At 46.0% G+C, this 16,715-nt stretch overlaps 1 protein-coding gene across 1 annotated transcript in view; it reads left to right on the top strand.

Annotated features, from left to right (window-relative positions):
* The window catches only part of LOC116520423 (integrin alpha-D-like), a 53,820-nt gene that overhangs the window by 20,151 nt on the left and 16,954 nt on the right, over positions 1–16,715 (top strand). Inside the window, exons 12-21 of the mRNA XM_032234614.1 lie at positions 602–744; positions 2,588–2,731; positions 5,959–6,165; positions 6,460–6,590; positions 9,813–9,970; positions 10,673–10,833; positions 11,445–11,576; positions 13,616–13,689; positions 14,565–14,706; positions 14,814–14,924. Of these exons, the coding sequence (XP_032090505.1) occupies positions 602–744; positions 2,588–2,731; positions 5,959–6,165; positions 6,460–6,590; positions 9,813–9,970; positions 10,673–10,833; positions 11,445–11,576; positions 13,616–13,689; positions 14,565–14,706; positions 14,814–14,924 (1,403 nt within the window). The remainder of the gene's footprint in view (positions 1–601; positions 745–2,587; positions 2,732–5,958; positions 6,166–6,459; positions 6,591–9,812; positions 9,971–10,672; positions 10,834–11,444; positions 11,577–13,615; positions 13,690–14,564; positions 14,707–14,813; positions 14,925–16,715) is intronic.

Raw genomic sequence — 16,715 nt, 5'->3', positions numbered from 1 at the left:
ATATAACCTAGAAGTAAGGAAAATATTTTCTGACAGTGAGAGCAATTAATCAATGGAATAGCTTGTCTTCTGCAGTTGTGGATGCTCCGTCAATGGAAATTTTCAAGAATAGACTGGACAACCATTTGACTGGGATAGTATGAGACTGTTGCCTTGAACAAGGGGTTGGGGGAAGAAGACCTCCAAGGTCACTTCCAACCCTATGATTTTATGTTCTATGAGGTGGTTGTATTGTTAATATCTCTGTGTTCAAATAAAGTCAGGGTTCACTTTTTGTTATGTTTGTTTGAGGCATTTCTTTTGTTACTTTATTGGTTCAGAATTCCTTTTTGTGTTAATTTGTATTATAATGCAAAGTGTTGAAACTTAAATAATAAAAATATTATTTAAAAATGTAACTTGAGGATATAAGGAAGGGAGATCTAGGTACTGTTCTTGCTGCCATGGACAGTTGCTTATGGCTAATTTTAATCTTGGACTAAATATACCCCAGAAGCATCTGCATTATCCTTGCTAGTTGAGAATGCCTTTTATAAACTTGTAAATAAGTTGTGCGCCTTTGTTTCATCCTCTTCCTTGTTCATTCTTGCATCCTCACCAGGTTACTCAATTCAAGAAGTTCGACTCAATGGACAGAGCAGCTTTGTGGTGGGAGCCCCACGTTATCAGCACGTGGGCAAAGTCGTCTGGTTCAGCCAGAGGAGAAGACAGTGGAAGCAGAAGTCAGAGCTCTCTTTAGGGCAGGTAAATGGAGTTCTGATGACCTGCAGAATTGATTTAACTCAGGACTGTCAAACTCGATTTCATTGAGGGACACATCAAGGTTGTGTTTCGTGGGGTGTATATGTGTGGCCAGGGTGGGAATGGCCAGCTCGATGTCACTCATTGAAGCCCCATTTCCAGCCACGTTGGTCCTTCCAGGCTCTGTTTCGCAGCCCTCTGCGAGGGAAAATGGAGCTGTGGTGGGCTGTGTGCGGCCTTTTCATTGGCAAAGGCACCGTGAGATGGTCCTTTGCTGTTTCCAGGGTGGGCCCGCGGGCCCGCTCTGGCTCCTGGGCCTTGAGTTTGACACCCCTGATTTAACTTGTAAGTGTATTTTGATTGGGCGTATGGTCCATCAACCAGAGAAGAAGACTTCTCTCTTCATATCAACCTTCCAATGTTTGAGAGGCTGTCCCAGAGAAGAGAGGGACAACCTTTTCCCCAAAGCACCGGAGGGTAAGACAAGAAATAACAGATGGAAACTTATCAGAGTTACAACCTAGAACTTTTCCTAACAATTAGAACAATTAATCGGTGGAAAGCCTTGCCTCCAGAAATTGTGGGTGCTCCATCAACTGGAGGCTTTTAAGAAGAAAATGGACAGCCGTTTATCTTGAATGATGTAGACCCACAGAGTGGCACACAGAGCCATGTCGCCTGGTACATGTCGCATCGTCCGTTCCTCTTCCGGGTTTCTGGCATGCATGCATGTGCCACGACTGGCTGGCCTTTGTGCGGGCAGCAGTGCTGGAAACTGGAAGAGCCGGGCGTGAGCATGCGTGCTGGCCAGCTGATTGTCATGTGCGCATGTGGGTCAGTAACCAGGCGTGCAGGCGCGCACCGGAAACCAGAAGTTAATTTTCTAGCATGCACATGTCCCAGACGAGCTGAAAAGGTTCGCCATCACTGGTGTAGAGTCTCTTGCTTGGGCAGGAGTTGGACTAGAAGACTCCAAGGCCCCTTTTAAGCCTGTTATTCTATATTCTTCTCCCACTGAAAGCACATTCCTTAATTCCAGAAAAAAATTAAATATTTCAGGCATTGGAACAAATAAAGTCCTAAAGCCTTAGAGCTACCTACTAAACCTCAACTTTTTTTAGCCCCTCCAGATTTAAGGAGGCGTTTGAGCCTCTGAATATATACCCTTTCGTGAAATCAGAAACCTGCTCCAATGTTTTGGAAATCCCTTATTGGGAGCTCTTGTATTGCATGTATAGCAGCTATTTAAAACTATTACAAATGCCACACAAGAGCTCCCAATAAGGGATTTCCAAACTTTGGAGCCATGAATCTGAATATTCTTGAGTGGAAATCCATCAACTATCTATCCAGAGGTTGAATGCTTGAATGGATCCACAGCTCTTGCCACCTTTGGCTGCAGCGTCCTAAGCTAATAGGTCCTACGCTAAATTTCAAGTTGCTTGGCATTCTCTGACCTTGGTGGTTTTCTTGCAGATGTTTTATTACCAAATTAGGCAACATCATCAGTGCAAAGCTGGAGTGGTGCAGTGGAGCTCTTGCCTCAGAATCAGGAGGCTGTGAGTTCGATCCTAGGAAGAGGCAGATATTTCTTTCTCTAAGCACAGTGAGACTAGATCTGCTGAACAAAACTCTGCATTGGTGACAGGAAGGGCATCTGGCCATTAAACACTCTACTAGCTCCATTCAGTTGCCCAGACTCCACCCCGCAAGGGGTTATGGGGTCATTAAAAGGAAATGCTGATGATCAGTGCAAAGGGGTAAAGAAAAAAAAAGGGAGGGGGGCATCTGGTCAGGGAAACTGGTCAAACTGGGAAAATATTTTTTTAAAATGGAAATTTTAAAGTCCCCCCAGATCGGCTCATATTTTGGGGCTTCCCTGTGTGCTGTGGATTTGAACAGAGACGGAAATACTGATTTGATCCTCATTGGCGCCCCTATGTACTATGATGGCATTGCAGGAGGAAAGGTCTACGTTTGCAAAAGGCGGGTAAGTAAAGAACTGGACTGGGGGGTTGGGGGTTGGAGCTGTGTTGTGTTGTGTTGTGCTGTGGTAGTAGGGCTGCATTACTATTACTGTATCCTTCCCATTTTATCTAATTATTCCTTATCTTCTTATGACTCTGTTACTTGTATCTTATTATTTATATTAATTGTTTTATTTAGAATCCTAGTATGATTCACATTGATTGCTTACTTAGTATGCTATGATTATCACTGAGTGTTGGATCTTATAATTTATGATGAATGTATTTTATGATTATAATCATGATTTATCACTTGTTACTTGAATGTACACTGAGAGCTTATGCACCAGAGACAAATTCCTTTTGTGTCCAATAACAATTGGCCAATAAAGAATTCTGTTCTGTTCTGTTCCATATTTTCTATTCTATTCTGTTCTACCCTGCCCTACCCTACCCTACCAGGGGTGGGTTCCTGCCGGTTCTAACCGGTTCGCTAGAAGAGGCTCCACAAATCTAGCGTGCACTTTAGAACCGGTTCCACCAGTGGAACTCCCCCCTCGCTCGCTCACCCCCAGGCCTCGCCCATCCGTTCACTGCTTGTCCGCTCGCTCCCCCCCACCCATCTGCACCACGCCTCTAAGAGCCCTATAGAGAGTCCTTGGCTCTCTATTGCTACCTGCCAAGGAGGTAAGTAAGCTCTTTGCTGGCGCAGCAGCTTTTGGGGCTAATGGGGCTTGGGTTTCCAGCCTGACAGCCCCCGCCGCTTCTGGACGTCTATTGCAGTCGCGATGAACCGAGGAAAGCATGGAGAAGAGCGCGAAGTTTCTTGGATGGGAGAGGTGCATGGCTTGGTTTAGCCTCCCTGGACATCGCAGCAGCAATCCCAAGCGTGCCGATCTCGGCGTTTTTCATATCGGGGCGTGTTGCAAGAGGGAGTGAATGAAGATCTTTTCTGGATTGCTGGTAGTGGAGGTGCGGGCCCGTTGCCCCGTGCTCAGCAAAGCAAGTCCGGGGAAGTCCTTGGCACCGGCCGGAAAAGGTCTTCACTCCCTCCCTTTTGCAACACGCCCCGGTATGAAAAACACCGAGATCGGCGCACTTGGGGCTGCTGTGATGTCCAGGGAGGCTAAACCAAGTTCGGAGCCCATCCGTGGGGGGAGGAATCCCCCTCGCGTTCCTCGTCTTCCTGGATAGGCTCCGGACCAGTGCAGCCTCCTACTTTTTAATCAGGCGGCTATCAGAGAGAAGAGGGCAGTGCGTGGCCTGTGGGCTTGTACAGCAGCCAAAGATCGCCTGGTTAAAAAGATCGCCTGGTTAAAGATCGCCTGGTTAAAAAGATCGCCTGGTTAAAAAGAAGATAACCGCATGGTTAAAAAGGAGGAGGAGGCTCCGCTGGTCCGGAGCCCATCCGTGGGGGTAGGGATCCCCCTCGCCTTCCTCGTCTTCCCGGATGGGCTCCGGATCAGTGCGGCCTTCTCCTTTTTAATCAGGCAGCTATCAGAGAGAAGAGGGCAGTGCATGCTTGTGGGAAAGAAGCGTAAGAACGGCCTTAATCATGTCAAGCTGTACAATCAAAAAACTTTCCCTTCAGTAGAAAAAAAAGGGGAAATAATTCCATAGACTGACTGAAGGAGGGAATTCCTCAGCCAGGGCACCCTTTGCTCTGCCACAGCAGCCTTTTCAAGGAGGACCAGACTAGTTTGAAAGCCTCGCCTTCTACTTCGGCTGGGAAATTCCCAGCCGCCCAGTCTCCGTCCCGCAGAAAAAAAATCTCCTTTGCCAAAGCTCTATAGGCGAGCGCTGCCTCTGACCGCCAGAATCTCTGGATAGAACTTTGCAACTAGTTGAGGAGTGGCGAGCAGCGGATTTGAGCGTTTGCATGCACTCAGCCAAGGTCATGCTGAGCCCCTCTACTTTGGATGACCCGATGGATTTTATGATGGATGTGCAACCCCGGAGGTGTTGAAGAAGGACAGGCAGCTCAGCCTGATCCAGGATGACAGACACGACAGCGGCTTACAGACAGAGAGAGAGAGGGAGAGAGAGGGAGACAGACGGACAGACAGACAGACAGACACACACACACACAGTGAAAAACAGACAGACACACACATACAGAGGGAGGGAGGAGATACACACACACACACACAGAGAGAGAGAGAGAGAGAGAGAGAGACAGACAGACACACACACACACACACACACACACACACACACACACACACAGAGAGACACAGTGAGGGAGATAGAGACAAAGAGCCACACAGAGTGAGAGACAGACAGACAGACAGACAGACACACACACAGAGAGACAGACAGACAGAAAGAAAGAAAGAAAGAAAGGAAGGAAGGAAGGAAGGAAGGAAGGAAGGAAGAAAAAAAAGAAAGAGGAAGAAAGAGATGAAAGAAAGAAAGATAGACAGATAAAGGGAGAGAGAGAGACAAAAGGAAGGAAGGAAAGAGAGAGAGAGAAAGGAAGGAAGAAAGAAAAAGAAAGTGGGAGAAAGAGATGAAAGAAAGAAAGATAGACAGATAAAGAGAGAGAGAGAGACAAAAGGAAGGGAGGAAGGAAAGAGAGAGAGAGAGAGAAAGAAAGAAAGAAAGAAAGAAAGAAAGAAAGAAAGAAAGAAAGAAACTTATGACCACAATGGAGTCCAAAATTTTGGTTGCTAAGCAAAAAGTGTTGTTAGGTGAGTTTCACCACATTTTCCAAGTTGGCTACGCCCACCCGGTCACATGACCGCTGAGCCACTCCCACAAAACAGGCCACACCTACAGAATAGGTTCTAAAAAATTTTGAAATCCACCACTGCGCCCTACCCTACCCTACTCTACTCTGCTTTTCTCAAGCAGCTAGGCTGAGTCTAGCTACAATGAATTCTGAGGAAAAATAACAGCATTTAGCTCAGGTTGTTGGAGAATCAAAAAGACAGAGGATTGCAGATGTGAATTGACTAATAGAACGGTCCAGCTGTGTGGCAGCGCAGGAGTGGCTGCAAAATAAGGCCAAAAAAGTCAAGATGTCAGCAGTGCCAAACAATCCCTGTTTTGTTGTTGTTGTTGTTTTATGTGCATTGTGAAGCTTTCATTGCACCATTGCGGCCTCCATCCTGACATTTTGGAACACATCCTGCAGGGGAGGAAATACATGCTGGGCTGTTATTAATGGGTTTGATTGCAGAATGGCTTCTGTTGAAAACGCTTCCCCCACCCCCAATTCACGTGTCTTTCCTTTACCCCCATTTCTCAGGGAGAAACATTTTCCTGTAACGTGGAATTGCAAGGGGAGCCCCATCACCCATTGGGCCGCTTTGGAACCAGCATAACAGAAGCTGGGGAAATTACTGGGGATAGGTGGACAGATGTTGCTGTTGGGGCACCGCTGGAGGATGAGAATCAAGGAGCTGTGTACATCTTCCAGGGGACAAGTAGTTCCCTCAACCCTGTTTTTAGCCAGGTGAGCCTTCAGCTGCCCACATCCCTTTCACCCCTCCCCCCCTCTATCTTCTTACTCTATGAGCCCTGTTGGCACAGTGGTTAGAACGCAGTATTGCAGGCTGACTCTGCCTACAACCAGGAGTTTAACCCGTAACGGCTCAAGCTTGACTCAGCCTTCCGTCCTTCCGAGGTCTGTAAAATGAGGACCCAGATTGTTGGAGTCAATACACTGACTCTGAAAACTGCTTAGTGGGTAAAGGACTGTGAAGCGGTATATAAGTCTAAGTGCCATTGCTATGTTTCTTCTTTGCAGCGCATCCCAGCTTCTACCTTTGCCAATAGGCTTCAATATTTTGGACAAGCTATTGATGGGGGGTCAGAAATTACAGGAGACGGACTCCCAGATCTGGCTGTTGGAGCTGATGGACAAGTGCTGCTCCTAAGGTAAGGCTGATTTCTATTCTGTTCTGTTATATCCTGAATATAGAATAACAGAGTTGGAAGGGACCTTGAAGATCTTCTAGTCCAATTCCCTGCTTGATAGCGAACCTATGGCACGCATGCCACAAGTGGCACGTGGAGCCATTTGTATAGGCACGCGAGGCGTTGCCCTGTCAGCTGCCAGCTGATTTCAGCCTTTTTTTGAGGCCATTTTTGGCCTTCGGAAAGCTTCAGGAGCTTTCCTGAAGCCTCCAGAGCGCGAAAAAACAGCCCTAAGGGCAAACCGGAAGTTCAGGAACGTACTTCCAGTTTGCTTGTAGGGCCGGTTTTAGCCCTCCTGAGCTTTCAGGAGGCCTCCCTAAAGGCTCCAGAGGGCAACAAACTACCCTACGAGCAAACCGGAAGTATGTTCCCAAACGTCCGGTTTGTCCTTGGGCTGTTTTTTCGCGCTCTGGAGGGCCTCGGCGGGGGGAGGGTTGGGAGGCTGTTTTCGCCCTTCCCAGGCTCCTATAAAGCCTCTGAAGCCTGGGGAGGGCAAAAAGGGGGGGGCGCTGGTCGTGTGCGCATGTGCACAGGGGTAGTGCACCAGAGGTGGGTTCCTACCAGTTCCAGTTCGCACCTATTCGGTAGAACCGGTTCATCAAATCTACCAAACCGGACCCGGAAAGCAGGCCACACCTACAGGCCACACCTCTTCTGTAGAGGTTCCAAAATGTTTTGAAACCCACCACTGTAGTGCGCATAGCATTATGGGTGTGGCACGCCCATGCACGACACCCCCCCCTGCGTTCCCCCCACTTTTGGCACGTGAGCCACAAAAGGTTCATCATCACTGCCCTCTACCATTCTGGATAAATGGCTGTCCAGTCTCTTCTTAAAAACCTCATGTGATAAAGCACCCCCAACCTCTGGAGGCAAGCTGTTCCACTGGTTAATTGTTCTCACTGTCAGGAAATTTCTCCTTCATTCTAGGTTGTTTCTCTCCTTCTTCTAACCGTTATTTCTTGTCCTAACTTCGAGGTGCATTTTTGAAAAGGTTGACCCTCACTTTTTCTGTGACATTCCCTCAAATATTGGAAGACTGCTATCATGTCAACCTTAGGCAGTGGTGGGTTTCAAATTTTTTTAGAACCTCTTCTGTAGGTGTGGCCTGCTTTGTAGGAGTGGCTTGCCAGCCATGTGACTGGGTGGGTGCGGCCAACTTGTAAAATGTGGTGAAACTCACTTAACAAAGCTCTTGCTTAATAACCAAAATGTTGTCTCAGAAACGCTGGCATTTGAAGCATGCAAGTCTTAAAGCTGTCAAGTTACAAGACCTTTGCACCCCTAACCCTTAAAAAAAAAAACCACAGGGATGTTCAAACATGACAACTTTTAAGACTTGTGGACTCCAGAATTCCTCCTCTCACTCTTCATCTTGATGATGTGTGGACGGGTGTGGGGAGGGAGCAGGAACCGGTCCCAAATGGCACTGTAGATTTGTGGAACCTCTTCTATAGAAGAGGTTAGAACTGGCAGGAACCCACCCCTTACCTTAGGGTTTACTAGACATGGGTATTTCCCTCAATTGTTCATTGCATGGTTTAGCTTCCAGATCAGCGGTGGGATTCACTTACCTTCCCTACCAGGTCACAAATATGAGTGTGTGCGTGCTTGCACATTACATTGGGGGCGGGTGGGGGGGGGCCTCCCACAGCGATCGCTACCAGTTCGCCCAAACTGAAGAGAACTGGCTGAATACAACCTCTGCTCCAGATCCCTAATATCTTTGTTGCTCTTCTCTGTACTTACTCTGCTCTGTTCAGTTCTGTTCTGCCCTTTAAAGCATTTATATAACTACCCATCTTACAACTTTCCAATGTTTTATGTAAAAACTATTGGTGTGAATTCACCCTTTCAAAGTATTGAAGTAGAGTGTCAGGTTTCCAAGTAATACCCACAATGAAAGAAGACTCCAAGACCTGAGTTTCCTCAAAGTTCCGTTTTATTACAGATGTGATATTGGCACATCTGGGGGAACCTGAATCTGAAAGTTTCCATGTTTTCCCCAACTAAAAGAAAGTTCAAGTCCCTGCCCAGCCCCCACATGTCCATCACATGATCCAATCAGGCACCATCCAAAACTGGAGATTCCTCCCATTCACCACAACTCAGCTGCTCAGCTGACTCTCTGAGAAAAGAATGTTATTTTGACTATATATCACCCATATTCCATACAATCCCCCCTCCCATTTTCCCACAGTAGAAAACATGGCGGGCCTGAAGACCCAAATGTAAAAGATGGCTTCCAGGTACACAATTGTCCATTTCTAATGAGGAGTAAGAAAAATCTGATCTGTAAATTAAAGGAACTCTTTTAATTGATTGGGGCAAGGAAAAGGAAAACCCACCACGCCCAATCAGGAAAGACAAGAAGGCTTAAGTTTGATCTCAAACATTTTGCTACCATGTTTCCCTGAAAATTGGGTATTATTTTCTTTTGACCCCCGAAATAAGCACTTGGCCTTATTTTCAGGGAGGTCTTATTATTTTTGAGGTGCAGGAGGCAGCGAGTGTGGTCACCTCATGGCTGCTGCTGTGTTGCAAAATTTTTTTTCGGGAGGTCTTATTTTCAGGGGAGAGCTTATTTTAACACATGCGCTCAAAGGCCCGATTGGGCTTATTATCCAGGGAGGGAAACAGAATAGCTAAAATGGAAAAGTAATGTAATTCCTACATCTGTACGGAAACACACACGGACACGTGCAACACCAATTTATGGAAATGTCGCTTTGTAAGTTGTCAGTCAGGTCAAAAAGTACAGATGATATTCAGGCTGGATTATGTCTCATGAGAGTTGTGAAACAGGTCACCCCGCTGACCCAGCTGTTTTTAATGACCTTTTCTGTGGTGGTTGTTAAGCAAACGCCACAAGAGTTATGTGAACCAATTGTTTGCAATGGCCATGCTTTTGCTAAAAACCAAAAATTCATGAAGTTCGATTGTGCAACCATAGGATACTGCAAATGGTTGTCGTGGCCCGGTTGCCAAATGCCCAAAGTGTGGTCATATGTCTGGGGCGTGGCAGACAACTATTGGAAATTCAAATCTAGGGTGTAACTATTGCCAGGGAGTTCTGTCATGACTTCAAAAGTTTGCTGAGTCATAAGTTGAGGATTATGTGCACTTTGTAAATCTAAATGACATTTTTTGAAAAAGTTTTGTGCCTATTTATGCCTGCTGTAGAGCCCGACCTGTGGTCAATGTGGTGGTTGGAATAACCTTTAACCCAACTATGATCCCCATCTCTGCCTTTGAGTGTGGAGGCCAGCAAATGCTGAACAAGGAAATCAGCACAGCAACAGTCAACTTTAAAATCCAGGAAGACTCCCGGTTTACCTTTGGTAGGTTTACAGATCTTCAAAGGTACCATTTGGGCTTCCGCACAATTTCTCAGATGATTTCTTCCCTACAGCTCATCTGCATTCTGAAGGGCAACGTTGGGATCTTCTAAAGTGCAATTTTGATTTGTGTCCGTCCATAGGAAGCCTCCAGAGATCTGACTAGCAGTGTGAAATTCAATTTTTTTTTTACTACTGGTTCTGTGAGCATGGCTTGGTGGGCATGGCAGGAGAAGGGTGCTGCAAAATCTCCCCATCGCACTCCTGGGGGAAGGATATTGCAAAATCTCAATTCCCACCTCACTCTGGGGACAGCCAGAGGTGGTATTCACCAGTTCTCCAAACTACTCAAAATTTCTGCTGCTGGTTCTCCAGAACCTTCCAGAACTTGCTGAATTTCACTGCTGGAGTAGCATCTCATAAAATCAGAGGGTTTCACTCTAGCGGATTTTTGTTCACTGTTTTCTGCAGTTTTCTTCCATAAATAAATAATTGTGGAAAATACACCAGGGTAATATTTCAATACAATCCTTTATTAAACCTAGCATCCTTAAAGACAATGTCCTCAGAGAAATCCGAGACAATAGAAGGGACTTCCTAGTTATAATTCATCAAAATTTTGTGCTCTTGTAAGGAAAGTTGTACTATTTATCAAGGACCTTTTTAGAATCCAGGTGTTCTGAATTTGATTGTAATTTCCTTCAGGCAGTGACATTTTGAGTACCATTCGGTACACTTTGACCTTGGATCCTGGCCGACAGAAAGTACGAGCCGTTTTTAACCAGGGTTCAGAGTTGTCTACCCTCACAGAAGAGATGAAGATTCGTGTGAGGCCAGAATCCAGGCAGTACCGAATAAAATTACCGGTGAGAGAAGAGGTTTTGGAAGGGGTGAGGATGGGCAGGATTCAGATCAAAAACAGGTTTTTAAAATAAATAAATAAATAAATGTCTGATCTTTAATGTGACGTGGCACGTCAAAACCGCGGTCCACTAAAGCACGCCCGATTAAAGCGCGTACGTGACGTCATCAGCAGCGCGACAAGAAAGAAAAAGGGCGCTTTAAAAAGCGCTTTTAAAGCAAGCCGATTCACATAAAGGTAAGGGTTAGGGTTAGGGTTAGGGTTAGGGTTAGGGTTAGGGTTACGTTAAGCGTTAGGGTTAGGTTTAGGGTTAGGTTAAGGGTTAGCGTTAGGTTAAGGGTTAGGTTTAGAGTTAGGTTTAGGGTTAGGTTAAGGGTTAGGCTTAGGGTTAGGTTTAGGGTTAGGTTTGGGGGGGTTAGGTTTAGATTTACATGTTAATTTTAAGTTTACCACTCACAGCGTGCTGTTTTCGTCGCGCTGTGATGACGTTACGTACGCGCTTTCGTTGAGCGCGCTTTAGTCTACCGCGGTTTTGTGGTGGAACCTAAGGTGAAACATAAGATGCGGCCGTGAAATCAAGCAGTTCTTCTTTTGTTGTTTTTCTCTGATGAAAAGACTTGCATAGAAGACAGCCTCACCCCTATAATCCTCCAGCTGAATTATACCCTGATAGGAGAGCCCATCCAACGTGCCAACAATGTGCGGGCCATCCTACAGAAAGACGCACCTGTTCTTATTCCGGCATCTGTAAGTACATGCTCAGTGTGCATTCTTCTAGTGTCACTTGCTTGAACAGAAAATACATACAGAAAAGGTATGAAATCGAAGCTTAATATACTGGTACCTCGATACTCAACTGCTTTTAAACTCATCGAATTTGGTACTTAACGCATTTTGACATAAACATTTTGTGCTGGTACTTATTGCTTGTTCGGTACTCAACACACGAGTTAAATATTCAGGAAGGGAGGTAGTTTTTCCTTCATTTGTTCATTCCTTGCATATACTGCCTTACCTATTTTTATTGTGTATGTGCATGGAATGAAGGGAGATGTATAAATGGTGGTAAATGAAAAGTGAGTGGCGGGGTGGACTGGGGGGAATGATAGCTGCTTTGTGATTCCCTACATTATTCCTTTTGGGAAAAAGTTGTTTGGTATTCATTGTGTCTCCCTGAAGCCATTAAAGATGAGGTACCATTGCACAAAGATGTAGTGAGTATAGAAAATGGTCTTGAAGGGCAGAAGGAAGATCTTCCACCAAGGCAGTGATATCTCACCATCTTCTGCTCAGATGGATGGCAACACACATTTGATAATAAAAACAAATGATGAAATGAACCAGGCTTGTGATCAGGCTACAAACATAGCAATAGCACGTCGACTTATATACCGCTTCACAGTGCTTTACAGCCCTCTCTAAGAGGTTTACAGAGTCAGCCTATTGCCCCCAACAATCTGGGTCTTCATTTTACCCACCTCGGAAGGATGGCAGGCTGAGTCAACCTTGAGCTAGTCAGGATCGAACTGCTGACAGTCAGTAGAATTAATCTGGAATACTGCATTCTAACCACTGCACTATCCTAATGCTTTACAAAAATACTGAGATAGCCCCATCCCTCACTAATTCTCATGAATAAGGAGGAAGGAAAGTGCAAGATTTTGTTGCTACAGCTATTCTAATAACCATAGCTTTAGGTCTGTTCAGTGTCTGTTTATTAATCTAATCTACTTTATAGAGCTGACATTGGAGAACAGGTGTCTGACAAGCCTTTCTACTTCCTTCTGCAAATTCTTTCCATCAAAAATGGTTTTGCTGAAAGTTTTACCTCAGCAACAAATTGTTTCTTTATTTGTCATGTGAAAGGGCTCTCTGGTCATAAAAGCTCAGCTAGTCAATTGGCGGAGATTAATTTAACATTTATTTATTTTTTCATCATATTTATATAGCCGCACCTCCCACAAAATGTGACTCTGGACAACAAATAATCTCACAAGTTTGATGGCATTGTCATGTTTTAAAAAACTTACCAAAAGTTAATAATGATAAGAGCTGATATGGCGCAGTAGTTAGAGTGCAGTACTGCAGGCTACTTCAGCTGACTGCTAGCTGCAGCTCGGCAGTTCAAATCTCACTGGCTCAAGTTTGACTCAGACTTCTATCCTTCTGAGGTGGGTAAAATGAGGACCTGGATTGTTGAGGTCCTGACAGATAATAGCAATTTAGCAGACACTTAGTAGTAATAGGACCCATAACACACCTCTTCTACTTGAGGAAGGCCTGCAACACGCCTCTTCTGCTGGATCTACTGGAACTGGCAGATGTAATTGGGAAGGGGTGGTCCCTCAAATGACATTGATGCAAGTCCATCATGGAATCCAATTGAGTTACAGGTGTGAACCAGTGAGTTCTATCTCCGAAGGACTAAGTCCAAGATTTTCAGAATTAAATCGAGAATCAATGTTCCAAGCTTCTACAGGTGGTGATATAAACAAGACGATAATAAATGTGTATCAACTTCTACACAGAAAGATTTAGAATTGAAAGGCATGTTGTATGGATTCAACCTCTACAAGGTTTCCCAACCTTGGCAACTTTAAGACTTATGGACTTCAACTCCCAGAATTCCTCATGTCTGGGAATTCCTGTGGCATTCTGGGAGTTGAAGTCCATGACTCTTAAAGTCACCACTGGATTGGGAAACCCTGCTCTAGTATTTTATCCTTCATCTCACCTGTTCATAGAGACTGATGTTTTCTCTCCATTCTTCCCTCATGTCCTCGTAGCTGCCCTTTGAGAAGAACTGTGGAAAAGATGGAATCTGTAAAGACCAGTTAAAAACATCCTTCAATTTCTCAGGGTACAGTATGCTTTTCATCTTTATAGCAGCCACATTCCCACAGACTTCATGTTCCCGTGACTACAGAATGCTGCAAATGGCCATAAAAGCGAACAATGTACCAAGCATCCAAAATGAGATGTGAGCAGCCAGTAGAACTCTGAAACCAGGTCATAAGTCACTTTGGGGGATTCCTTCATAATTTCGAATGGTTACTAGGCAGCCGGTCATAAAGTGAGGACTACTTGTATAAGGCAGAACTTTTGCTGCATTACCAAACTACTCTGTTTGGAAATTGGTGTGGTCCTATCTCGGTCTTTCTCAACTTTTAGTTGGATGAATTTCAACTGCCTGAATTTACTATTATTATTATGTAGGGTGGCTCAGTGGCTAAGACGTGGAGCTTGTCGATCAGAAAGGTCGGCAGTTCGGTGGTTCGAATCCCTAGCACCACATAATGGAGTGGGCTCCCATTACTTGTCCCAGCTTCTGCCAACCTAGCAGAAGGAAACCCCATAAAAATGCAAGTAGAAAAATAGGGACCACCTTTGGTGGGAAGGTAACAATGTTCTGTGCGCCTTCAGCATTTAGTCATGCTGGCCACATGACCATAGAGACATCTTCGGACAGCGCTGGCTCTTCGGCTTTGAAACGGAGATGAGCACTGCCTCCTAGAGTCAGGAACGATTAGGATATATGTGCGAGGGGAACCTTTACCTTTACGTATTATTATTATATATACAGAAATGTGAAATTGCAGCTACATCTACCTTCAAATTAGCTGAAGTTGGCCTTTCATATGCATGAAGTTCTTCCCAGCCATCGCATGTTGTAATATATTTGCATGGTATATGCAAGTAGCCATCAACTTACGACATTTTCCCTCTTATTTTCAGTTTGAATGAATTGGTAGTTGGCCTAACCCTGGAACTCAATGTTACTGTTTTCCTCCGGAATGATGGAGAGGATTCTTATAGCACCAACCTGACTTTCATCTACCCATCTTCACTGTCCTACCGCAGATATATATTAGTGCAGGTATGAAGATTAGAAAGAAATCAGAGACACCAGAACAGAGAGTGCTGGGAAAATGGCCGAAGAAGGTGCTGTCTATAACTAGTTATATTCATGATCATTCTCCTCAGTCCAACAGAAAATACGTGGTCATTAAATGCACCCCTTTTCCTGCTATAGAGGGATCTGTGAGGAATACTACCTGTGGCATCAATCAGCCCATCTTCCGGAGCATGGCTGAGGTACTGTTCTCTTCTATGTTAGTCTAGTGCCCATCTATGACCCCAGAATAATTGACAGTATTGATCTAAAGTCCAAGAAAGGTTGACCATTTCCATTCGAAGGCTGTCATGGTGTTGGTAATACTCCAACACATGGAATCTTTTGTCCAATTGTGGTGGTTGGCTTTATCTATAAAATCAAGAGTTAGTAGCAACTCATGTTGCAAAATGTCTATAGAGAGTCTCAGTTATCTAGGTCATGGTTGTCCCAAAGTTACTTTTTCAAAACTGGACTGTTTCCTCCTTGAAGGCATTTCACTTCTCATCCAAAAAGCTTCCTTAGTTTTTCTTCAGAACTGAAAAAGCTTCTTGGACGATATTGAATGCCGGACTGATTGAAGAGAAATGGAACGGCTGAGGTAAGTAGAACAGCTTTATTTCAAAAGGACAGCTAACCAGAATAACTATGTGCAGAGTTCAGCACCTCGCCCTGCTTGACAGCTATTTATACGTGAGCTGTCAAGCAGGGCAACCAATGGAAATGGAGCAAACAGCCCGCGCTCAGCCAGCCGCGCCTTATCCAATTAGGTGCGGCTGAGCAGTTGTCGACTGTCAGATATAAGTTGAGATCTTGCGGCCCATCATAAGTTGAGGACCTAGGACCGGTCGTAAGTTGAGGACTCAACATTCCTCCCCCCCCCCCAGTGGGTACGCATGCGCAGTAACAGCGCATGTGTACTCGCTTAGATAGGCGGGGCGGCGCCGGACCTGCCCAGAACAACACAGTTGCAGAGGAGCGGTCGGCGAGGTAGGTTGGCCCTGTAGCAGCTCCACCTAATGGGAGTGGAAGTCCGGGTAAAGTCATCCGGGCCTACCAAAGGAGAGGGCAAGCTTGGAACAGGTAGGTGAATTAGCAGCGATGGAATGGCTTGGAGAGGTGCCTGGGCAGGCTGCCCGAAGCTGGTGGTTGGGCAGGAGAGGCCCGATTGGTAGAAGGCCTTGGTGGGTTGATGCGGAAATGGTGTCGCGACGGATTGAGGAGGTGCTGGGCAGGCTGCCAGGAGGTGGTGGTCGGGCAGGAGAGGCCTGATTGGGAGAAGGCCTTGGGGGGTAGGCAGCACCTTAGTTGATTCACGTGGCGTTGCCACTTGTTGCCATTGGGAAGTCTGACCCTATAAGAACAGGGACCGATTACTTTGGTGATGGTGGCAGGCACCCACCTTGGATCCCTTGAGAAACTCCTGGCAAAGACCAGGTCCCCCTCCCCGAAGAGGCATGGATGCACCCCCAGGTCACCAGGTTGCATGTCATTATAAAGAGGGTGCAGCCTGTCTAGGGTGGTTCACAAACGGCAGCCCGTCAGCAGCTCCACGGGGCTTTTGTTGGACAGGGGACATGGGGTGGAGTGTTGGCCGAGGAGATAAGCCGCCACCTTATCCCACCAATCCCCCCGGTCCGTGCGCCCCAACGCATCTTTGGCTGAGCGGACTGCTCGCTCCACTCAGCCATTGCAAGCAGGATGGTAGGGAGCCGTTGGGGCGTGGAGGATCCCTTGCCCTGTCAGGAAATCCTGGATGGCTACGGCGATGAATTGAGGCCCGTTGTCGGTCACGACTGTGTCCGGCAACTCATGCATGCCGAACACCTGCCGCAATGCCCGTATGGTGGACTCTGCAGTGGTAGTTGCCATGAACAGGAGTTCCACTCAACAGGAGTAGGCATCCACAACCACCAGGAAATTCTGACTGTGAAAGGGGCCCGCAAAATCCAAATGGACCCTAGACCAGGCTCCTCTAGGAACCTCCCAGTCTC

Source organism: Thamnophis elegans, chromosome Z (assembly GCF_009769535.1).
Source record: "Thamnophis elegans isolate rThaEle1 chromosome Z, rThaEle1.pri, whole genome shotgun sequence".
Taxonomy (NCBI): Eukaryota; Metazoa; Chordata; class Lepidosauria; order Squamata; family Colubridae; genus Thamnophis; species Thamnophis elegans.
The sequence above is the reverse complement of the archived record's forward strand: the minus strand, read 5'-3'. Positions and strand labels throughout refer to the sequence as shown.